This window comes from Cebus imitator, unplaced genomic scaffold (genome assembly GCF_001604975.1).
Source record: "Cebus imitator isolate Cc_AM_T3 unplaced genomic scaffold, Cebus_imitator-1.0 Scaffold52, whole genome shotgun sequence".
NCBI lineage: Eukaryota > Metazoa > Chordata > Mammalia > Primates > Cebidae > Cebus > Cebus imitator.
In genome coordinates this window covers 3,353,142-3,378,349 of record NW_016107367.1, presented here as the reverse complement: position 1 = coordinate 3,378,349, position 25,208 = coordinate 3,353,142, and the positions used below count along the sequence as shown (strand labels likewise).

Genomic DNA, 25,208 nt, shown 5'->3' with positions numbered 1-25,208 from the left:
TGAGATCACTAATCAGGGGTGATATGCAAGGTCACGTTGGTCATGGTAAAGTCATGGACTTTAAAAAAAATGTGACTTTTGTGATTCTGAAGCAGTTTATGCATTTGTGCTAAAATAATGTTTGGAAGAGGAATGGTAAAATGCCGAATTCTGCAGAAATTTTCAGTACTTATGTTCATGTATAATGTTGGTCATGCCTGATCTTATAGCAGCAGCAGCCACAGGAAGATGAGGTAATTAGGCAGATCACAGCGGAACAGGTTGCATTCTCGTTCCTTTCAACCTTCCTCCTTCCTCCCCAACCTGCACAGTTCTGGTAGGGGGTGGGATGGGTTACATGCTTTACCCAGGATCCCAAGCGTGCCCTGGGTTCGACTTCTTTCTCTAGACTAATCCAGTTCCCAGCCTGGAGCCTAAGCATACACTGCATTAATCAGACTTGCTGGAATGATCACATGGTTTTCTAGCTGCCTCCCCTGTTAGCTGCCGCTTGTCAGCAGCTGGCGGAGCTGGAGGCTGCAGGCCCCTGTCTGCAGAAAGCCTTTTACTTCAGAATATTGGGGGGTGTGGAAACCCCGCCTCTTTCTTCTGCACTTTGCACCATCTGACTAACTAAATGGTTGTCCTTCACACCAAAAAGACTACCACACAATCTAAGGAAATTGTCTCTGACTAGGTCATGTTTGCATTTGAAGAATTCAGGTATGTTCTGGGCTTTCTACATCAGTCTGCTGCTGGCTTTTTGTTCTCGCTGGGTTTTTGCTGTGTAATGACAGCTTAGGATCTGGCTGGTTCTCACAATAAAACAGGGTTCTCTTCAGCATATGGTAGAGTTTATCCCGGTCTTGGGGGTGGGAGGTGCAGAGGTGGTGCAGGTCAGGGGTGTTTACTGTGTGCAGAAGTGCAGCGTGGATAATTGGTCTGATCATTTGTGAATTTGTCCAGGACCCCACCTTGTGCCTTATTTGAGCTGCTGTTGCTGGTGTAGAGTTATGAATACGGAATAGCAACTGTGTATCCAGAATGAGTCTCTTGCTATCTTTTGTTTTTCTTCCTTTGTCAACTCATGCAGTCTACTGCTCTTTTTAAAAAATGCTAATTGTAGCAGTGAAGGTGAAAAATTCTGCAAGTCTGTCTGCATAGTTGAGATTTGATTTTGGCTCTGCTTGTCTTCCTTATTTTTAGTAGTAATCTCATGGCTGGGCTGTTTTCTGGGAAATGCCCTGGTAGTGTTTTGTTAACAGGGTCCTTTGCTTTAGTATGCTTTTCAGCTGCTGTAATTATTAGTGCTCCAAATTAGATCTTTTGTGAATCTTACCCCTTTTCTCTTCTCCATCTCTTCTCCAGGAATCTATCCGTGGATATAAATATGGGAAGGAATGTTCCAATAGAAAGAGTTTCTAAGAAACGAAAATAAAGGAGGCAGAATGGGAGGGTCATCAGATTCTTCTTGTGCATATTTCCTTCTCTCTGGAACATATGGAAGAATGTGCGTCTGTGTGTGTGTGTGTGTTTCTGACCTCTGAAAGCTTCTCATTTTTCAAATGCAATTTTTGTGCATTTCAGAGCTGAGCATAAATTCCATATTGATGGGCGAAGAGTGATTGGGAACCTGTTTTACCTCTACAGGCCTTTTTTGTTCCTCCAAATGTTGCTGCAGTAGACATTAAAACAATAAGAATAGCTACCTTTCATTATTCTAAGAGAAAACTACAGACCTGTTAGCCAGTCAGGGGAGTAGATAAGAGGATCATTAGATCTTCACAAAGAAGAGTCGGACCATAAAGGTTGTCCCCCGCCCTTTTCAGCAAACTTGATGCTTCGGATTCAGGAAGTTATCCTTTGTTTAAGCGTGTATCTCTGCATTATTTCTAATGGCCTGGGTTTGTGACAAAGAATTCTTCCTCTGTGGCAGCGTGCTCTGGTGACATGGGCCCATGCCCTTACAGAGTGACCAGAACTTTTATAATAGCTCCATTAGATGACTAAGAAGAATTTATTTAATGTCTGGCATGTTACAGTAGATAGGCCCTTAGGGAATAAATCAGGAGTCCTGGGTTCTAGTGTCTGTTTCAAAAGTAGCTTTTGTGATACTGTGAGAGTTAGGAAGCGTTCTGTAATTTGTAGAAAGTAGCACAATTGCGAGGTTCACATTTTATTGTTAGCGTTTATTCTAGATGAAGTAAGCCTTATCTACCTTCTTAAACAGAGCTTGGAGCATCTCATTACATTTCATGATTAGGGAGAAAGGTAATATATCAACAAATCCACTACCATTGTGGTGGGCTTCTAAATCCAAGAGCCAAGAACTGGGTCTGATGAGGTGGAAGGGGGTTGAATTTAAAGACCATTGCACTGACTGAGAAAAAGGGGCCATCATTATGGAGGGTAGACCACAAAAGGGAGGCCTGTTATCTCCTGCTTCAAGCTTCTCCCTAAGCTGGCCCTGAAAAATTGCTGCTGTATGGTGCCAGGCAAATGGCTTTCTTCTCCAGATTGTGTATGTGGGGCCCGGTGATCATGGTGGGGCAACACAGGGACTACAGAGGTACCTAGCTTTTTAGCTTAGTTCAGGGCAATTCTCTAACTTTAGCATGCAGCAGATTCCCAGGAGAGCTCATTAAAACTCAGGTTGCTGGAACCCACTTCCAGAATTTCCAGAATTTCTGATTCAGTAGATCTGGGGTGAGGCCTGAGAATCTGTGTTTCTAACAAGTTCCCAGGTGAGTCTGATGCTACAGGCCTGGGGACCAGACTTTGCAAACCATTGGCTTAGGAAAAGCAGAAGATTGACCTTCATACAGATGGGATGTTGGAGGCAAAGGCAGGGTGGAGGTATGGGTAAGAACAATAGAGAGCAGAAAGAAGCAGTTCAGTGACAGGTAGGTGAACCACCTGTCACCTGGGGAGGTCTTGCAGAGCAGTAGGATTATAAACCAAATTCTGTGATTCTCGTCCCGAAGAAATGTTGGGATGAGAATCAGAGAACTTGGTTAATAATCCTGGTGCTGCGATGAACTAACTTGGTGGGCTTGGCAACTCTTTTGATCTTTCTTAGTGTCAGCTGAAAATGGGGAGAGTGATTCTCACCAAGAAACTCCATAACACTGTTATAATAAAATGGGATGATATAAACTTTATAAATCACAGCAGTTCTTCCTACATGAATATAAAGGGGCAAATCCTGGGGCTGACTTCATCGGGTTATCCACATGCGCCTGTAGGCCTCGTGTGTGGACACGCTCCTCCACACATACCCCAGCCCTGAGAGCACAAGAGCCACATTCTTTTTTTTTTTTAAGACAGATTCTCGCTCTATCGCCCAATACAGTGGCACAATCTCAGCTCACTACAACCTCTGCCTCCTGGGTTCAAGCTACTCTCCTGCGTCAGCCTCCCGAGTGGCTGGGATTACAGGTGTGCACCACCACACCCAACTAATTTTTTTTTTTTTTTTGTATTTTTAGTAGAGATAGGGTTTTACCATGTTGGCCAGGTTGTTCTTGAACCCCTGACCGCATGTGATCCGCCCGCCTCAGCTTCCCAAATTGCTGGGATTACAGGCATGAGCCACCACGCCTGGCCAGCCACATTCATTTTTAAAAGGAAGTCTGATTTTGGCTCAAACAAATTTACATGTCATTACTACTTAATTTGACTATGAATTCCATTACAGCAGAATTCATAAAAGCAACAGAATCCTGTCTGTTTTTAACTTTGTTTCCTTGGTGCCTACAACTGCCTGACATGCAGTAAGACCTTAATAAGCAGTTGGTGCAGTGCATTTTAACCAGGACTTAACAAGGAAAAGCAAGCAAGCTATCTGGCTAGCTCAGTGCAGTCCTGAGGTCGGTGCCATGGTGCTACCTGGGCCATTGTATGTGCTAGTTCAGGAGAACATGTGGAATAGCTGATAACTGACCTCCCGAGAAAAACGTGATGTCCTCAGTACACTCCAGTTGCTGGAGTGCCAGAGAACTCATCACGTTTCATTAGGGAATCTGCAGATGATCCCATTCCAGAGCGCACTGATAGTTGTCATGATTTGATGCTACCTGGAAAATAGCTTGAACCCAGGAGGCGGAGGTTGTAATGAGACAAGATTGTGCCACTGCACTCCAGCCTGGGCGATAGAGCAAGAATCTGCCTTAAGCCTAGAGAGGAATAGGAGCTTGAGAAGTCGGGATAGTATTTTACAGCTGCCTAGGGGATTTTTGCCTGTCATTGCCTACAAGACTCTTCTACCACCAGGCAAGCTGTTCTAGCTGGCTGTTGGGGGTAGACACAGGTCATTTGTCCTTTTGCCTTTTTATTTTTTATTACTTTTTTTGAGGCAGAGTCTCACTTTGTTGCCTAGGCTGGAGTGCAGAGGTGTGATCTTGGCTCACTGCAACCTCCGCCTCCCGGGTTCAAGCAATTCTCCTGCCCCAGCCTCCTGAGCAGCTGGGATTACAGGTGCCCACCACTACACCTGGCTAATTTTTATATTTTTGTAGAGACAGGGTTTCACCAGGTTGGCCAGGCTGGTGTTGAATTCCTGACCTCAAGTAATCTACCTGCCTCAGCCTCCCAAAGTACTGGGGTTGCAGGCATGAGCCACCGCACCGGCCTCCTTTTGCCTTTTTAAAAAAAACTTTTTAGGCTTCCTTTCTTCCTTACTGAACTGAAAGTTTCAAGTAGGCATTTACCTGTTTCTACACGCTGCAGGGACTGTCCTCTTGAGCATTTTGTGAAATACCATGTAGTTTTCCTTCTACCTCTGGACCCAGAACAGTGCCTACATTTCCTCACCACCCCAGAATGAAGAGCTTTAAATGTGACTTTTTCCTCTGTAATCCATCAAGTGAGAATGGAGCCCAAATCAGAGACCTTTGTTTCTCAGAACTCCTGGAATTTGACTTATTCTGATTTATTTCCAGAAGGAATGTAGTGTACCAAGATCTAAAATCCACAATTGCTATTTGTTAGTCACGTGAAAATGGAAGTTACTATTTTGAGTCTGTTTTATTTTTAAACAAAAACATCATGGAAGGATTTGAAGTCCAAACTCTAAGCAGCTTTTTTGACTCAAATTTATATCTAGTCTTGGGAAATGTTATGATTTTTCTTGCTCTTTTACTGGAATATTGATAGGAGTTAAAGTGAGTGGTATTGAGGAAGACCTGAAGTTTGCAAGGCTTTAGAACCATCCAAGTGTCAAGATCCCAAGCCAGCTTAGTCCCTCTCGAATTTTCCAGGCTCCTGTAGGAAATTGACAAAACAGATGTTTAGTACATTGATCTGAGCTGAGGAAATAAGTCTCAGATGAACAGGAGGTAGATACTGGGCCAGGCAGGGAAGGGAAAGGAAAATACACTTGATCATTGAGTACTTACTGTGTGCCAATCACAGCTGGTTGCTTTGCCCAAGGTAACTTTAACTCACATAAATGGGCTCTCTCCTCCATACTACTGTAGGCACGCAGGCCGTGTGCTGTTCCGGGACCATGCCTTTTTGTTCCTCTTAACTGGCTGTGTCTCTGCCTGGATTCAGGCAGCCATGTGGCTTGCTGAAGATGAAAACACAGTCCACACCAGAACTTGCCCTAAACTCTGGGCTCTGGGCCCATATATCCATCTTCTTATTTGATGTTACTACCAGAAACCTAATTCGGCATCTCAAACATGTTTAACACGGTTCTTCAGCTCCTTCCTGTCCCTTCTTCAGTCTTCCACAGCCCAGCCAATGGTAGCTCTGCAACTGTTTCCTTCTAGTTGTTCAATCATTCTTGTCCCCTTTCTCTGCACATCTCCTCTCTCATGCATTAAACAATGTCCTACCAGCTCTGCCTCTCTTCCTACTGGCTCTGCTACCACCTGCCTTGTCCAAATGCCAGCATCTGAATTGTTGCATTAGCATTGTAACTGCCCTCCAAGCTTCTGCCTTGTTCCTCTGATCTGAATTTTTTTACCCATTTTCCTTTTTAAGATAAGACATCAAATCATGTCACTCCTGTTGTCAAACCACCCCACCTCCCCTCCCAGTGACTTCCCATTTCACTGAGAGTGAGAGCCCAAGCTCCTGCAGTGGCTTACTAGGTCCGCTTAGCCTGGCCCTGTCATCAGATTTATCTCTAACAGCACCCTGTCTCTTCCACACCACTGTAGCCTCACCAGCTTATGCTGGTCCTTGAACATACCAGGCTGCCTCCTCCTTGAGGCCACTGCACTGAATTGCTCTCTCCAGGTGGCCACATGGATTATGCCCTGGTCTCCTCCAGGCCTCTGCTCAGATGTCACCCTGACCTGTCTTTTTAATATTCCTCTTCCCACAGTGGGCACTCCCTTTCTTTTTACTCTGCTTTATTTTTTGCCAGATCACATATCACCATCCATATACTGTAGATTTATATTTTGTATTTGTTATTGTTTATCCCCCTCAACAGAACCTAAATGCCACAAGGATAGAAGGATAGGTTTTTAAAAATACGCAGTTGGCTGAGACAGGCGGATCATGAGGTCAGGAGTTTGAGACCAGCCTCAACAATATGGTGAAACCCCGTCTCTACTAAAAATACAAAAATTGGCTGGGTGTGGTGGCAGGCGCCTGTAATCCCAGCTACTCAGGAGGCAGAGGCAGGAGAATTGCTTGAACCCAGAAGGCGGATGTTGCGGTGAGCCGAGATCGCGCCATTGCACTCCAGCCTGGGTAACAAGAGCGAAACTCGGTCTCAAAAAAAAAAAAAAAAAAAAAAAAACCACAGCTATGGCCAGGCACAGTGGCTCACGCCTGTAATCCCAGCATTTTGGGAGGCTAAGGCAGATATATGCTTGAGCCCAGGAGTCCCAGACCAGCCTGGGTAACATGGCAAAACCCCGTGTCTACAAAAAATATAAAAATTAGCTGGGCACAATGACATATGCCTGTGGTCCCGGCTACTTGGGAGGCTGAGGTGAGAGGATCATCTGAGCTCAGGAAGTCAAGGCTGCAGTGAGCCAGTATCGTGCCACTGCACTCCAGTGTCTCAGAAAAAAAATTACACTGTTGTATCTCTAGTGCCTTGTACACAGTAGGTATCTAATAAATATTTGTAAAATAAATGAAAGAAATGATAACAGAGACTCAGAGAGGTTAAGTAATTTGCTCAAAGTCCACCCAGCTGTTAAGGAATTCAGTCAGTTTTACTTCAGTCCCTCTTTCCCAGATACTGTGTGCCTGAAATGCCATCCTATAAATTGACCTTCTGTCTTAACTGTCAGCCCAACCTTTCAGTCTTTCCTGTGGGCCCAGAGCTTGTCATGATGCCTGGCACATGCTCCTTAGATGTAGGAAAAATAGGGAACAGAAAGGATCAGGGGACTGACCTGGGGTAGAATGACCCACCTTCCTCCCAGTTCCCACAGCTCTTCCAGCCCATCTCTGTATAGTGCTTACTACTGTGTATGATGATTAGTTTTTCTCACATCTTCTCCTCTACTAAAGCATGAACTCCTTGAGGTCAGAGAGAATGTCATCATCTTGTATCCCTACCAACTACTGCTGACTGCATACTGTCAGCTCTGGGAGGTATTAATAAATGTCTGATAATCAAAATACTTTGAATTAAGTAAGTCACAGTCCCTAACTGTGAGGAGCTATGATCCCTCTGTCTTAGATCCCCGGGGCCTGTTGGAATCCACAACCATGTGGGTCTTTGATAGATGATGGTGGGAGCACTGACTGGAGAAAGAATGCAGAGGGCAGAGAGACCAGGAGAAGGAATGGAGCAGGCAGGAGAGGGATGGACAGAACTCATTGACTTGACAGTTTCACCTGATGTCCATCTGACAAGCCAAAAGCAAGATGTCATTTGGGGAAACTATTTATTTATAAAAGTTTTAATTCTTATAGATAATAAGTGTACCTATTTATGGGGTACATGTGATATTTTGATACAAATATACAATGTACAATGTGTAATGATCAAATCAGGGTAATTGGAATGCCTGTCACCTCAAGCGTTTATCTTTTTTTTTTCCTCTTTCTTTTTTTTTCTTGTATGCCCACTTTGTTCCTTCATAAGCATTTATCATTTGTGTCATGAACCTTCCAATTATACTTTTTTAGTTATTTTGAACTATACAGTAAATTATTGTTAACTCTTGTTGCCCTGTTGTGCTCCTGAACACTAAATCTTATTCCTTCTACCAAACTGTATTTCTGTATCCACTAATTGTCCCTCTTTATTACCCTCTCCCCACCACCCCTCCCACCTCTGATAGCCATCATTCTACTCTCTATCTCCATGAGTTCCAATTTTTTTAGCTCTTACATATTAGTGGGAATTGCAGTATTTGGCCCTCATTTCACTTAACATGATGTCCTCCAGTTTCATCTAGGTTGCTGCAAATGACAGGACTTCATTTTTTCTTATGGCTGAATAATATTCTATTGTATATTTATACCACATTTTTAAAAATCCATTCATCTGTTAATGGACACTTAGGTTGATTTGTATGTTGGTTTTTTTTTCTTTTTTTTTAGACAGATTCTTGCTCTGTTGCTCTGTTGCCCAGGCTGGAGTGCAATGGCACCATCTCAGCTCACTGCAGCCTCCGCCTCCCAGATTCATGCTATTCTCAAGCCTCAGCCCCCCAAGTAGCTGGGATTACAGGCATGGGTCACCACGCCCGGCTAATTTTTATATTTTTGGTAGAGGCAGGGTTTCCCCATGTCGGCCAGGCTGGCCTCAAACTCCTGGCCGTAAGTGACCCACCCACCTTGGCCTCCCAAAGTACTGGGATTATAGGCATGAGCCACCACGCCCAACTTCAAGTCCTATCTGGACCATTGTGACTAATGCCACAGTAAGCTTGGGAGTAAAATTAATCTCCTCAGTATACTGATTTCCTTTCTTTTAGCCACGTATTCAGCAATGAGATTACTGGATCATATGGTAGTTTTAGTTTTTTTGAGGAACCTCCAAATTGTTTTTCACAATGGCTGTACTCATTTACATTCTCACTAGCAGTGTACAAGGGCACCCGCTTTCTCCACGTCCATGCCAGAGTGACTTACTGGCTTTCTGCTAAAACTGTGTTAGATGATATCGTGGTTTTGATTTGCATTTCCTAGTTGATTAATGATATTGAACATTTTTTAATATACCTGTTGGCTGTTTGTATGTCTTTTAAGAAATGTCCATTCAGACCTTTTGTCCATTTTTATATAAGAGCATTTGTTTTCTTTGTGTTGAGTTGTTTAAGCCCTCTATGCATTGGGAAACAGATAGTTTACATGGCAAAGGAGATATACTTAAAAATATCAATCTATCCTTCATTATTAAATAAGTGTGCATTGTTGAATTTTACTCAGAGCAAGGCGGTGTTGTAGATCTGAATATTAGGCTCCATTTCCTACAAGGGAATTGTAAGCTGTGACTGTCACTTTATTTCTCTAGGCTTTAGTTACCTCACATATAGCAAAAGGACTATTTTGAGGGTAATGTACAGGAAAGAAGTATATAAATTATAAAACCTTGCTGTATTGTTTGTATTTTGTATTTCGTAATCAGCAAAAGTTTAATCAGTTAATGTTTAACTGATTCACATGCCACATTTTAAAACAGTTTTTGTTATCTCCCATTCCTCTTTGCTTGGTATAATAGTAGTCGCTTATGCTAATAACAAAGAAAACAAAGAGGAAGAATTTAACTGGACTTACCACCCAGAGGAATGAGTCCTGAAACAGAATACCAACTTGGGTCTATATGTCTCTTGCTAGATACTTATGGTAGTTGCAAACATATCCTCAACCATGTAGGTTCTGAAAAGATAGGCAATGGGTCATTTTGGAGGAGGGATGTAGGAGGGCCCTTCTGATATTGCTACTCATTGAACAAATGTTTCCTGAACATCTACTCAGTATAAGCCAGAGTAGAAAATGTAAATATGTGTAATCCTTAGTCCTGCCTCCAGGAACACTGTCCTCAAGAGGTGGGGAGCAGACAGATCAGAAGCGTGGAGTAGTGGGTAGTGAAGACAAGACTGACATAGGAGAGTAGGGTAGATTCCGTAGGGATGCAGGTAATGTGCTATGGCCGGGAGGCGGACACAGTTTTGCCATAGTGAAAATTAAAAGAGAATTTCGGGAGGAGGCATCTGCTGGAGTGAGCCTTAGAGGGTATAGGATTGGGGTGGATGAAAATAAAGACAAGGGCTATTAGTACGTGTGTGGGAACTGAGGCATAGGGGCAGGCGGACAGTGTGCTCTTAGCTGTGCTTTAGCCAATGAAACCTGAGGAGAGAGCTTTTGCTTTCTTCTCAGGGTATAACCCAAGTCCATTTTGTCCTTTCCCTGTGACTGGTGACTTCTCTGCCCTGAAGTTCACTATTTGCAGAGATAAACATTTTCACCTTTAGAGAATAAGTAGTATTGATGGGAAACACTACTAGGTGTTTTGCTATGCTAGCTAGCACCTTGACTTTTCTACTGGTCTTATCACCTTGAGCAAGTTACTTAAGTTCTCTGTGCCTTGGTTTCCTTGTCTGTAAAATGGGACTATTACCAATCTCTGAGAGTTGTTATGCTAATGAAATGACATTATCTCTCTCTTTTTTTTTTTTTTTTGAAATGGGAGGTTTGCTCTTGTTGCCCAGGCTGGAGTGNCACCTGGGAAGAGTGTGAGACTCCACTCACAAAACAACAGTAACAACAACGAAAACACAAATTCAAACCGCCGTCCTTTTTTCTCTCTCTTTTTTTTTTTTTTTTGAAATGGGAGGTTTGCTCTTGTTGCCCAGGCTGGAGTGCAATGGCGCAATCTCAGCTCACCATAACCTCTGCCTCCCAGGTTCAAGCGATTCTCCTACCTCAGCTTCCCAAGTAGCTGGGATTACAGGCATGCACCACCACACCTGGCTAATTTTTTTTCTTCTATTTTTAGTAGAGATGGGGTTTTTCCATGTTGGTCAGGCTGGTCTCCAACTCCTGACCTCAGGTGATCTGCCTGCCTCGGCCTCCCAAAGTGCTGGGATTATGGGCGTGAGCCACCGTGCCTGGTGGAGATTACTTCTATAAAGCATTTAGGTATTCAATAAATTAATTCTTTTAATTTACTGTAAGCAGCAAAGCATTTTATAGACCCTTATCCTGGATTAGAAATTGCATAGGAGCCAGGAAAGAGGCTGACACGTTCTGAGGATACAGTACTTCTAGCCTTCCCCTCTCCCTGAGTGTTCGTTCAGATTCAGAATGCCAGAAATCAGTCCTTTGAAGATAATCGTATTTGTTACTGAAATGTTTATGACACAGTGAACCAAACATGGTGTGACTCATCAGCTGAGAGCTTTGATATTGGCTTGGTTTGCATGCAAATTTACTGGTCTAAGAGATTAATAAGTTCCTTGCAGTTGACAAACTGGGACTAACTACAATGCTTTCTGACTAATTGTGATAATACAGCTAGAGCCCACCATCAAGTGACTCCTGTGGTTCTCTGAGTCTTCAGTGCCTGTGTACTCATGCCACAGCCCATTATTCATTGTTCTACATTCCTCTATGTCATATTTCATTATCCTTGGAGCCTGGTGTGATCAGTAAATGTCTATTGAACTAACCAGGACTGAACTGGACAAGTATGATGTGTGAGGTCTCTGTGTAGGGAAGAGTGAGTTACAAGTGAGAACTCAGTGAAGAGCACTCTTCCAACAATTGTAGCTATGATGGGATACACTCTGGGTGGTTCTCCTGGACAGCAAGAGAATCTCCTGAAGAGCTTTGAAGAGTGACTTTCAACTTGGGAATTCTATGTAATGTTTCTCAACTGGGAGGGTCCATTGCAATCTAAAGGCAGGTGCCCAGGCCACTCCTCAAACCTCCTAAGTCCAAATATGTGCAAGTGAAACCAAGACATGTACGTTGTTTAAGGTTCTACCAATCATTCTGATGCACACACTTTGTTAGAGTTCGTGGGAAGAACCTGAGCTTGGGAAGCTGGAAACCCCCTGGGTTCTAATGATTACTTTATGTAAGTGTTACTTTATGTAAGTCACATAACTTCACTGGGACTTAGTTTTTCCACCTGAAAAATAGGAATAATATTTTATTTGCAGAGATGTGTATGAGCTTTCATAGTGAAGAGCACTGGAAAATGAAAGGTTCTATAAAGTGGTTTTGAGTTCTACGGGCACCTCCAAAGGCATATTGAACCCAGATGTGTTAAAAGTGTTTTTAAAAGTGTAGTCTTTTAAAAGACTACAATGTTTGATCTAGAACTTATGCTGGTTCGTGGTCTTTCTTGGGTTTGATACCTCCATGACTAGTCACTGGGGTCTTCAGAGTTCATTTGGTAATAATTTACAGACAAGAAGAATTATTTTCACTCAAGTCAGCCAGTTCAGAACCTGCCAAATGCCAGGGTTGACCCACAGTGCATTCTTTGAGACTAGCCTGCCTCCCATCATCATCAGCATGAGCACTAGAAGAGAGAAAAGATGATCTACTTTCACTTGTTGTGTGGCCCTGGAAGAAACATGAACACTTGGAGCTCTGTCCTCTTTTGAAATCAACTCTTGGCCCCATGTGCACAGACTGCACACCAAGAACACCAGGAAAGAGAACCAGGCACAAGGAAGATGAGTGCCTTCCTCACAGGGCTTCCCTGCCTAGTTTTTCAGAATTTACCACTCTTACTCATTTTTCATTGTATTTGCTAGATCAGACAGCTGGGTATCAAGTCAAGACAGAGCCTTCTTAAGAGAGGTGAGATGGATGAAAGGGGTTGTTGGGTGTATTTTTATGAGTAGGACAATGAAACATATTCTTTGATATAGAAGTATAGTCAGTGATGAAATTCCCCTGGAGAGAGAATGCATTCAAATCAAATGCACCTTGGAGCACTTCCAAAGCCACAGGATGAAGACTGTGTACTTTTATTCTTCAGCTTATTGGGTAGTGAAGGAATGGAGATTCCTAAGGAAGAGAAGGTTGACATATTTTGCTATAGTTGATAAATTTCTTGTTTTGTTGTCCTGGGCATCTTGGTTGGGACATTCATGATTATCAGATCCCTGGTACAAACAAAGTACTCATCAACTCATCCCTACGCATGACTGAATGCTTAAACACAGCTTGCTTCATAAAAAGATGGGATGAGAGGATGGTATCCCAGTACTTTGTGGACAGTCCTTAACCAGGTTGTGATATAAAATTCTGTCTATTGCCAGGACAGCTTCTCATTATTTTCTGTAGGTGGAGCCCTCCGTGTTGTGGCTGCAGACTCTTGAAGCTTGACTCCTTCCACCCTAAAAAAATGATTTAGTCATGGATCTGCACTTGCCACTTTAATTTCCTATTTCCAAACCTTTGCTTTCTTTCCATGAAATTCTCTAAAACCCAGCCCTGTGCATGTACTATTTCTTCAGGAAGCCTTTTCTGACCTCTACACCCTATATGATTTCTCTTTTTTCTGCATTTAAGGTATATAATAAATAATCTGATATTTAATTTTCTCTGTCGTACCCTCTTGATTGAGAGTTACTTGAAGACATCTGTCACCCTTGAGCAGAGCTGGATACATCTTGGCTTCTCAGCACTTTATTCATTTTTATTACCTTTTTTTTTTTAACCTCCTTCACTATCCTGGTCATATTATAGACTCTAGATGGGGAAATGTCAGTAAAGAGGACAGTTGCTGCCTTTTTGATGTCTGCTTATTTCTGAACCTGCAGGCTTTCGGGGATTTTGATAGAAGTGCTGAGTCCAGTGAATAAGGTCTGTTTGTGGATGGGAAAGATCAGGTGGAAAGACTAAAAGGGCCCAGTGGTAGATCTTCAGAGCTGTAGAGATTGACAAAAGGGTTTGAGTTAGTAAAAATGCATGTAAAGTTTTAAAAGTCCTTATGTATATAAATGAAGAGCTTCTGATTCTTCTAGATTCATATACAAGCAAGGTTGACACACATTAAAATGTGCCCACTCTATTGCAGGCACTTTTGTTATCACATCTGATTTTCACAGTAATCCTATAAGCACCAGTCAAAAGCAGATTCTAGAGTCAGGTGGTTACATTGTTATTACCATTTTACCTAAGAGGCTCCTAAGATTCAGAGAGGATAAATCATTTCCTCAGAGTCACACTGCTTAAGTGGCAAAGCTAGGATTTGGATCTGTGTCTTCTAACTAAAACGTTTGTTTTCATCATTGCATAGCTGCCTTGCACCCTAGTTTTGTAAAACAAGGAAAATCTGTCGGGTATTCTAGAGATATTTGTTTTATATAGTGTTTGTTGAATAAGTGGGTATCTCACACTTACACTTGACTATGATCAGTGTAACCTGCTAAGCACTTCATATGCTTAAGCATATGTACTTCTAGCCTTGTAAGAGCCCTGTGAGATAGCTGCTGTTATTGTCATGTCCATTTCACAGATGAAGGATGTGAGTCATATGCTGGTGTAAAAACTTATCCAGCATCACAGAGAGCTGGCATTTGAACCCAAGACCATCAGACTCTGGGACCTGTGTTTTGACTGCTGTTTTAGTCATACATAAAGCTTCATGGGAAAAACAAAACAAAAACAAGTTCTATGGTGAGCTTAAGAAAAATTGTAGGCTGGGCATGGTGGCTCACACCTATAATCCCAGCACTTAAGGAGGTTGAAGTGGGCAGATCACCTGAGGTCAGGAGTTCAAGACCAGCTTGGCCAACATGGCAAAACTTCATCTCTACTAAAAATACAAAAAAGTTAGCCAGGGATGGTGGGCGCCTATAATCCCAGCTTCTCATGAGGCTGAGGCATGAGAATCACTTGATCCCAAGAGGCGAAGGTTACAGTGAGCCGAGATGACGCCACTGCACACCAGCCTGGGTAACAGAGCAAAACTCCATCTCAAAAAAAGAAAAGAAAAATTGTAATCACCCCTGCCCCGAAAAAGACAGTACATACAGCTAGTGCTCGACTTACGACCACGATTGGTTCCGACAGATTGGTCGTAACACGATTTGGTCGTAAGTTGAGTAGGTTATATGTACAGTACTGTGAAATGATGTTATAAAAATCTTTAAGTCATATTTTATCATTTTCTTTCATTATTGTTATATACCATAATTTTCTTTGTTCATTTTATGCCATTTGTATCATCCCTACACCATTTTGTTTTTTATTTTTACATTCGTCAGGTTTAAGTAAAACACTGCCTTACCAGTACAACTGGTTTAATATTTGCAAAACATACAAAATTACAAAATACAGGTGCATACAAAAATACAAAATACAGGTGTAAAAAATACCATAGGAAACATTTTCCCAATTATAAAACATATCAAAATATATAAACATGTACGAAACATTTTATTGGCCGTTTTTTAATTTGATCTTCCATCCAAATATATAGCAATTTCTCCATTTCGTGGATGGGCCCACTTCGTTGCTTTGTTATAACTGTTGATCGCATGGGTGCAGACCCTTTCACAACTTCACGAATTCTTTATCTTTCAAAATTGTCGACACAGTCAAGTGTGATAACTTTGTATCACGTGCGATCACCTTCACTTTCTTTCCTCCTTTGTACTGCTTAATTACCTTCATTTTCATGTCGAGATCAATGTCCTTTCTTTCCTTGGCAGGCTGACGCATAGACAAAGACAATTTCCTCTTGGTAGACATCTTGGGAGGGGGTTGATGAAAAATATCCAAGACACAAAACACAAATTGCTGTACCGAGTCTGGGATAACAGTTGAAATGGTGCACGCGGAGATGGTAGTGCTGCCGGAAGCTGGTCCGCACTGTCGTCCGCCCAGCTGGGCAACGTTTGCACTGCCAGACACGGAGCAGTCGTGGCTAGCGATTGTGGTCGTAAAGTCGAATGGTCGTAAGTTGCATAGGTCGTAAGTCGATCAATACCTGTAACAGTACTGGATCCGTGATCCTTCTGGCTTCCGATATGAGGGAACAACCAGGCACTGGCCTTAGCCCCTGGAGGCCTCTTAACCCCTTAAAGGAAAACTCCTTTTTTTTTCCCTTTTTTTCTTTCTTTTTCTTTCTTTTTTTTTTTTTTTGGAGACAGGATCTATCTCTGTTGCCCAGGCTGGAGAGACACAGCTCACTGCAGCATCAACCTCCTCAGGCTCAGGTGGTCCTCCCACCTCAGCCTCCGGAGTAGCTGGGACCACAGGCATATACCACTATGCATGATTAATTTTTGGTGTTTTTGTAAAGACAGGGTTTCGCCATGGTGCACAGGCTGGTCGCAAACTCCTTAGCTCAAGCTATTTGCCTGTCTTGGCCTCCTAAAGTGTTGGGATCACAGCTAGTGCTTGACTTACGACCACGGTTGGGACCGCAGACCAGTCATAACACAATTTGGCCGTAAGTTGAGTAGGCTATATGTACAGTTGAAATGGTGCACGCGGAGATGGTAGTGCTGCCGGAAGCTGGTCCACATTGTCGTACGCCCAGCTGGGCAACGTTTGCGCTGCCAGACGCGGAGCAGTCGTGGCTAGCTATTGTGGTCGTAAAGTGGAATGGTCGTAAGTTGCATAGGTGGTAAGTCAATCAATATCTGTAGTAGCATGAAAGGTCTGAGAAGTCTTATGGGAAGGGGAATGCTGATTTTGCCCTGAGTTTCCCACATGTTAAACATAACACTTAATTTTGAGTTTATACGTTAGAAAATATTGCTTGCCATAATGGAAGGAGAATCTGGGCCCGGCAATCAGAAGAATGAGTAAGAAGAGAATCTTTAGTTCAAAATGAATCCCAACACTTTGGAAGGCCGAAGTGGGAGGATCACTTGAGGTGAGGAGTTTGAGACCAGCCTGGCCAACATAGCCAGACCCTGTCTCCATTTAAAAAAAAAAAAACAGGCATGATGGTGCATGCTTATGGGCCCAGCTAATCAGGAGGCTGAGGCAAAAAATCATGTGAGCCCAGGAGTTTGAGGCTACAGTGAACAATGAGCATGCCATTGCACTCCAGCCTGGGTGACAGAATGGGACCCCAACTCTTAAAAAAAAAATGCCTAAGTGGAAGCAGATAAAAGAGTATAAGATTAGAAGTCCCATTTGGATGTGAGTTCAGGCTCCTCTTATTGGTAATTATTATGTTATTTTGAGCAAATTATGTACTCGTTTTGAGTCTCCCTAATATGTAAAATGGGGTTGTTGTGAGGAAAAGTATGATTATGTATGCAAAAATGCTTAGTAAACAGTAAAGTTTGAAGTTGTTTTTTTTTTTTAATTGTTGTTATATGAGTTTATTTGTGTCTTAGTATCTAGCACACCAACTACCAGCTACTAAAACAATTAACAGTTAGAGGAATGAATGAAGTTGGCTTTCTGTGTCTCTGGGTTCTGTAACTCGTATATTACAACTGGAAAACTTTAAAAATAAGATATTATTCCTCAAATTTTCTTTGTAAATTGTGTTTTTGCTGGTTTTTGTATTTTTGGAGTTATAATGAAGTCACTCAATTAGAAAATCAGAACCTGTGTTTCCTTCATTCACTGTATTATACCCCAGTTTGGATTACTAAGGCAGTGTATTACGTGTTTTTTTGGCAGCAAGAAATGTTTTTGCATAGTTCCAAAATGGTAATTTCATTCAACAGTGTATGTGTTGGTTTTTTTTTTTTCTTTTTGTATGCTGCTCACTCCCTAAGATGTGGCCATCTGTTTTTTTCTTTTTTTTTTTAATAGGAATTTCTAATGTATCACCCTATTGATGTAATTACTCTTACTGTTTCTATGATAAAGCCTAGCTCTCATTTATTTATTTATTTATTTTTGTATAGGAGATATATATATATATATATATATTTTTTTTTTTTTTGTACTTTAGGTTCTGGGGTACATGTACAGTTCATGCAGCATTGTTGCATAGGTACATACATGGCAATGTGGTTTGCTGCCTCCATCCCCCCGTCACCTATAGCTGGCATTTCTCCCTGTGTTATCCCTCCCCACCCCCTGCTGTCCCTCCCCTATCCCCCCCAGCAGACCCTAGTGTGTGATGCTCCCCTCCCTGTGTTCATGTGTTCTCATTGCTCAATACCCGCCTATGCTAGCTCTAATTTATTAAGAACTATCAGGAAGAGAAATGTGCTGCCATTTTGCATGCCAGGGTGGTTTCCACTAATGGGAAAAGCACTGAGATGTGCAGGTGCATCATTTACCCTCTTTAACACATTTGTTCTCTAGTACCTGGCCAAAGAAACAGGTATGAGTTTGAGATTGTTCCAGTAGGTAAGACATTGCACAAAGATCAAGAAATTTAAAAGAAAAGACATTGTAATCATTTTTAACACACCTGTTTGTCTCCTGGGATAGCATTGTTATTTCTAGAAAGATGTCTGTTTTGCCTGCAGCTGGTTTGGGGAGAAGTTGGGTAGAGGGGAGCTGGCATTTTCCATTCCACAGTAATCTGACCTGGTCTTGTAGTTTATGTGGGCCTTATCCCCCACCTCACTTTAGGGGTAGCATATGACCCAGACCTGGCCAGGCCAAGGCTCAATCCCCTGCCTGTGGCGACTGGTTTAGTTCTGTCATCTAAGAATTCTCTATGGCAGGGGTCCCCAACCCCTCAGGCCAAGGACCAGTACCAGTTCGTAGCCTGTTAGGAACCATTCCACACAGCAGGAGGTGAGTAGCCATGAGCATTACTGCCTGAGCTTTGCCTCCTGTCAAGATCAGCAGTGGCATTAGATTCTCATAGGAACACAAACCCTATCATGAACTGTGCATGCAAGGGATCTCGGCTGTGTTCTTTGTATAAGAATCGAATGCCCAATGATCTGAGGTGAGATAGTTTCATCCCAAAACCATCCCCAACCCTGCCTCAGTCCATGGAAAAATTGCCTTCCTTGAAATTGGTCCCTATGGCCAAAAAAAGTTGGGGACTGCTCCTCTATGGGACTTGAGCTAGAAGTATTACAAAAGATGCTGGCTGTTTTTTTTTTTATGGGATCAAGAGCTGTCAAGATCGTGAAAGCCTCAAATCGTTATTTCCCATCACGTGGGGAAAGACTAAAAAGCCAATGGAGAGGGAAGTAGAGTTCAGCAACTGGGAAGAGAGCGAGTTCTCATGGCAGCCTTGACCACATGCACTCAGGCATTTAACTTAAGCCAGGCTTACATGTAAACCCTTTTTTTTTTTTTTAACAGTATATAAACAACAAATTTCATTGTTAATGTCTGTTACTTGCAACTTAAAAAATCCTGAATAATGCAAAACTGAAAGAGAAGTAAAAAGCAGACTAAAATGTGTATCATTTTTACTTCCAAAGGAGATGACCATCCCAGTTATCTTCAAAATGGTCAGACCACAGCTGCAGTGTTCTATTCTGTCTAGGTATTTAACAGAGGACTGTGACACTCTAGGATACTGTTACAGACTAAATTATGTCTCCCAAAATTCACTGGTTGAAGCCCTGACCTCAGTGTTACTTTATTCAGAGATAGGGCCTTTAAGGAAGTCATCAGGGCTAAATAAGGTCTTAAGGGTGGGCCCCTAGTTCGATCGCACTGTGAGAGGAGGAGAATGAGGGATGCTCACGCTCAGAGGAAAGGCCCTGTGAGGACACAGTGAGAAGACAGCTGTCCACAAGCCGAGGAGAGAGGCCTCCAGAGAAACCTCCAACACATTCCTCTTGGGCTTTCAGAACTGTGAGAAAACACATTGATGCTGTCAAGCTGCCCAGTCTGTGATATTTTGTTACGGCAGCCTGAGATAACTAAGATTGGCTTCTCTTTCAAAAGAAAGAAGAGGAAGAAGGTGAGGGGACTCAAGACCACATCTGAAGGGCAGTCCATTGAAGATCCTGGAATAAAAAGGCTCTGGAGAGACAATCACTGTCCAGTTATGTCTCCAAGGTGTAGCATCCAGATGGAAAGCTACATGACATTGATTCAAGGAATCGTTTCCGGGAAAGCCTTTCTAATAGGGGCCTTCTGCTCAGTGTTCAAGGCTTACCTTTTCCTCTTTGATTCCCCCAGGTAGAGTTAATCATCCTTCTCTTATACTCTAAAAATGCTCTTGCACCTACTTCTGTTTTTATACTTCTCATGCCCTTTGTTACTGGATTTGTCAGTCCCCGCCTTCTAGATGATGCATTGCTGGAAGGAACACGTGACATTAATTCCAGACTTGGCTGGTGTCCAGCATGTTTCAAGTTTTCAGCAGTGTTTGCTAAATGTACAAACAAAGTATAGAATGTTAGAACCAAAAATGTTCCTTAGGTATCCCCTCGTTCAGATCTCTGTGAGTTCCTCTTTTGGGCACAGTATTTACCCTTCACTTCCCCAAAGCAGACATGGCCAGTTCACTTGAGATATTTCCAGTGGCTAAGGGAAAGAGAAGTAATATTTCCCAAACAGCCACTGTATCCCAGGCAATATATAGTTTTTTCTTTCCTTCATCCAGAGCTAGACATTAGGGATACAAATGGGATAGCTTCTGTCTATTCAACTATTGAGGGCTGAGAACTATATTAACAATATGTCATTTAATTAACACCACATTCAGCAAGTTGGAAATTACAGAGGAGGAAACACACCTAGAAAGGGTCAGAACTTGTGATCACCAGGTTAGTTAGCAACAAGACTGGAACTAGCTCTACGGATTCCCATTCTGCTGCTTTTTAGTGAGGGGAAAGCGTAGACTAAGGAAAGCTAAAATCATCCTAGGTAGGATACCATAGATGGAGAGCTGCAGGCAGCAGAAGGAAGTGTCTGGCAACCAGCTCTGTAGATTTAATAAAGCAGCATGTTAGTCATGTCTATAGAATTAAGAGGAAAAGAAGGAAATTAAAATCTGAAGAAGTTGTGGTAAGTGGAGGGAATTGCTAAGCCATGGACAAAGCAAATCCACAGCAAGTTTTAAACAAACTGATCTCATCATGCCCTGTCTGGACAAACTTCCCAGCTCTGTTGGGCCATAAATATTCTGACCTGCCATATCAAAGAGCAGAAGTGATGGACCCAGCTGGTGGACAAGATTGGCTACCACTACCTCCTCTCGGTTTTAAAGCCCATGTGGTTTGGACAGCCAGGCCTTTTAGTCCAAATTCAGGATACTGTGTTAACATGGGGAACAAGTCTATGTCCCATTTGCATTTCACTTGTCCCTTTGTGCCTTTAAACTTTTAACTTTCTCATTTTTAATAAGGTATTTTTATTAATTGAAAAATTATTAACTGCTCATAATAAAAAGCTCAAACAGAATAATGCTAGAACTTTACTGATCTCTCTCTCTCAACTCTTGGCAGAGGCCACAGCTTGGGTGGGTAGCTGTCTGGGATGGTCTTAGGTACAACTTAGTACCCTGTGTGCCGTGCCCTGGGGTGTGGGGGTGTGTATGTGTGTGTGTTGCTGTAAAGAGAGAATATAGCTTTGATTACTCACAAAGATCAGAAACTAGGGATACAGTTGGCTTATTGGTTACTTTTCTGAATTTGAGTTCTCTTTAATATATACTGCCTCCCCCAAAAGCAGATGAATTCCTCAAGAGTGGGGACTATGTTTCCTTCTGCAGCCATGACCCATAGGGCCCAGGACCACTTCCGCAGATGAGATTTTAGAAAATAGAGCCATTCACCAAGACACCAAATAAGTATGAGAACTGAAGGGGGATAGGACAGGTAAGAACGTTTGAGATTTTCAAAGTTAAACCCTGGGGACAGAGACCCTGTGGGTGACAAATATTTTAAAAATAGGATTCCTTATCTGAATACTCCATAATTTCAGCTTTTCTGACTTTCCACTAAGGGTTAGTGTCAAGTTCTGTTATTTTCCAGTTAAAACAATCCTTGTTAGAGGCCTATTTATTTATTTGAGATAGAGTTTCGGTCTTGGTACCCAGGCTGGAGTGCAGTGGCACAATTTCTGCTCACTGCAGCCTCTACCTCCTGGGTTCAAGTGATTCTTCTGTCTCAGCCTCCCGATAGCTAGAATTACAGGCATGTGCCACCATACCTGGCTAATTTTTGTATTTTTAGTAGAGACAGGGTTTTTCCATGTCAGTCAGGCTGGTCTCAAAGTCCTGACCTCAGGTGATGCACCTGCCTCAGCCTCCCAAAGTGCTGGGATTATAGGCACGAGCCACCATGCCCAGCTGTTTGAGGCCTTTTAATGCAAAACTTTAAATCAAATGAATAATTTGGACACATAATGTGGGTAAAATAGCTAGAGTCACTGAAGTGTTGAATAAACCACATTTAAGAAATTTCTAAACAATAACAGTGAGGTTCCCTCTACAGTAGGGGATGGTAAGTCGTTTCCTAGTCTGGAATTGGACTGTATCTTAACCTGCTCTGTTCTCTCTAGCTTGTGTGTCTTGGTGGTGTAGCTAACCCTAGGAGCTGTTTTTTTGTTTTTGTTTTAATAAAGGCAGGGTCTTGCTCTGTTGCCCAGGCTGGAGTGCAGTGGCATGATCATGGCTCACTGCAGCCCCAACCTCCTGGGCTCAAGTTATCCTCACCCCTCAGCATCCCGGAGGCTGGGACCACAAGTACACATCACCACACTGAACTATTTTTTTAACTTTTTTGTAGAGACGGAGGCCAGGCTGTTGGCCAGGTTGATCTCAAACTCCTGGGCTCAAAGGATCCTCCTGCCTTGGCCTCTCAAAGTTTTGGGCCTACAGGCGTGAGCCACCGTGCCCAGCCCCCATGAACTGTTGATCTTTGTGGCTTCTGTCCCTTTGTGTGTTTGCTTGTGGCACTTGGACAACCTCGGCAAATGGCTTAATGCACAGCAATCTTGTTACCAACACCTTGCTGCCCTTACTACAGATTTTTACCAGCTCCACTTCTTCCTCCTTTTTCTCTCTCCTCCATATTTTATGCATTTTTAACATTACTGTATTTTTTCTCGTTCGAACTCTTCCTTCTTGTTCACAATCCACCGTGTGGCCCTTCCCCTCCCCCTGCATCTTCTCCTCAACTCAGGTTAGCCTGCCATGTAGTCTACATTCAAGCTACATGTTCCCTGGTCTTGGATTAGTTCTGTTTGTCATTGTCTCCCCATGTTTTTCCTTTAAGCATGGGGAGCAGAGAGAAGGTAGAGTGTGACTGCTTATCTGCCCCTCAGAAAACAGCCATCTGGGCAGGGCAAAACAGAGCCTGACTCCTAGACAGCAATGCCATTCACCCCGAGAAAGCAGGGCTTCCTTTCCTTTTGCATTTACATCTCTCCAGTCTGCACCAGAGAGTTTATATATCGAATAGTGAGGCTTCTTCCCTGGGATGCAAGACCAGGAGAAGAAGTTTTGCCTCTGTGCGTCTCCATTTAACTCTTCATTACCTTTACTGCCTGCGTTTTGGTCCATAAGTAGCTCTGAGAGCTTTCATAAGTCACTTAGCTGTTGTATGGTGCAGTTTCATCCCTTTGAAATAGAATAATAAATGTGGGCATGGAAGAGCAAATGAAATAGAGGATGTAGTAACATAAAACATAACCCTATAAATTCACAGTGATGTTATATTAATATATTAAAACAGAATTTGCAGAAATGTGTGCTTAGAAACAGTGGCGTTGTTGGTACAATATGATTATTAACAATAAAGGCTCCTTTCCCTCCATTCCTTCTAACTACAAACCTAGGAAAGCAGGCGGTTTTAAAAGGAGGAAGTTATGATTAATAGCATGGAGAGGAAAGGATATTGAACTTTTTTTCCCAGAACTCCTAGGTTTAAGATTATAGTCTCCTATTACAAACCATGAGATGAGAGGTGGGCTTGGATGCCCTGCTTTTAATATGATAATTGTAATATCCCTGTTTACTTCACAGCATAGTTTAGATAATTAAATGATACAATGTATTAGAAAGAACTTTGTGAGCTGTCCTGTAGTGTAAACATAAAAGAAGGCAGAATGTGGCAGAAGGAGGGATGGGGCAGCTTCCTGTGGCCAAGACCTGGGTCTATGCTGCTTGCTAATCAAATGACCAGAAGCCATTTTCTGAACTTCAAATTTCTCATATTTAAAGTGGAAATGATTGTAATAAATGTGAAGACCCCAACACACAATAGGTGCTCAGTAAATGTGTTTTAGGAGGTTATTATTAGACTTACATCCTGGTGAAACCGAGAAGTGATATTAGTACAAAATACATCCCAGATTTCAAAGATGTTTTCAGTTGGGTATTGCCAAATGGATTTCACCATGAACTTAGACCCCATAAATAAATGTGTCAGTTTTAGTATATTTTTTGATGTATTTTTTAGTGAACTGTTTTTATTTGTGTGCCAATGGTAATACCTGACTAGGAAACCCTATCTGAAAGCTTTACTTTTGATTTCCAGAAGAAAACATGTCTAAGGTGGGAATCAATCAATTGGAGAACAGAGAATAGTGAATAGTTGTGTACTGATCTCTGAAGCCACACTGTCCAGTGAAAACAACACAAGCCACAAATGGGGCCTGCATGTGGAATTTTAAATATTTAATAGCCATGTTAACAAAAATAAAAAGAACAGATTACATTAATTTAAAAAGTATATGTGTTTAAACTACTGTGTTCAAAATACAATTTCAACAATGTTACTATGGTAATATGAAAATTATTAGCCAGAGCAATCAGGCAAGAAAAAGAAATAAAGGGCATTCAAATAGGAAAGGAGGAAGTCAAATTGTCTCTATTTGCAGATGACATGATTGTATGTCTAGAAGACCCCATCGTCTCAGCCCCAAACCTCCTGAAACTGATAAGCAAGTTCAGCAAAGTCTCAGGATACAAAATCAATGGGCAAAAATCACATGCATTCCTATACACCAATAACAGACTTAAAGAGATACAAATCAAGAACAAACTTCCATTCACAATTGCCTCAAAGAGAATAAAATACCTAGGAATACAACTAACAAGGAACGTAAAGGACCTCTTCAAGGAGAACTGCAAGCCACTGCTCAACGAAATGAGAGAGGACACAAACAGATGGAGAAACATTCCATGTTCGTGGTTAGGAAGAATCAATATCGTGAAAATGGCCATACTGCCCAAAGTAATTTACAGATTCAATGCTATCCCCATCAAGCTACCAATGACCTTCTTTGCAGAACTGGAAAAAATCACCTTAAACTTCATACGGAACCAAAAGAGAGCCCGCATAGCCAAGTCAATTCTAAGCAAAAAGAACAAAGTGGGAGGCATCACACTACCGGACTTCAAACTATACTACAAGGCTACAGTAATCAAAACAGCATGGTACTGGTACCAAAACAGAGATATAGACCAGTGGAACAGAACAGAGGTC

General features: G+C 42.2%; 1 protein-coding gene across 2 annotated transcripts in view; it reads left to right on the top strand.

Annotated features, from left to right (window-relative positions):
• EVL (Enah/Vasp-like) overlaps positions 1–25,208 on the top strand; it is a 183,734-nt gene that overhangs the window by 53,358 nt on the left and 105,168 nt on the right. Inside the window, exon 1 of one of the 2 annotated variants that reach the window (XM_017528131.2) lies at positions 119–702. The exons of the other annotated variant lie outside the window; for it this stretch is intronic. Coding sequence (XP_017383620.1) covers positions 680–702 — 23 coding nt within the window. The 5' untranslated portion in view covers positions 119–679. Of the gene's footprint in view, positions 1–118; positions 703–25,208 lie in introns of those variants that run through there. 2 annotated transcript variants of the gene reach the window in all.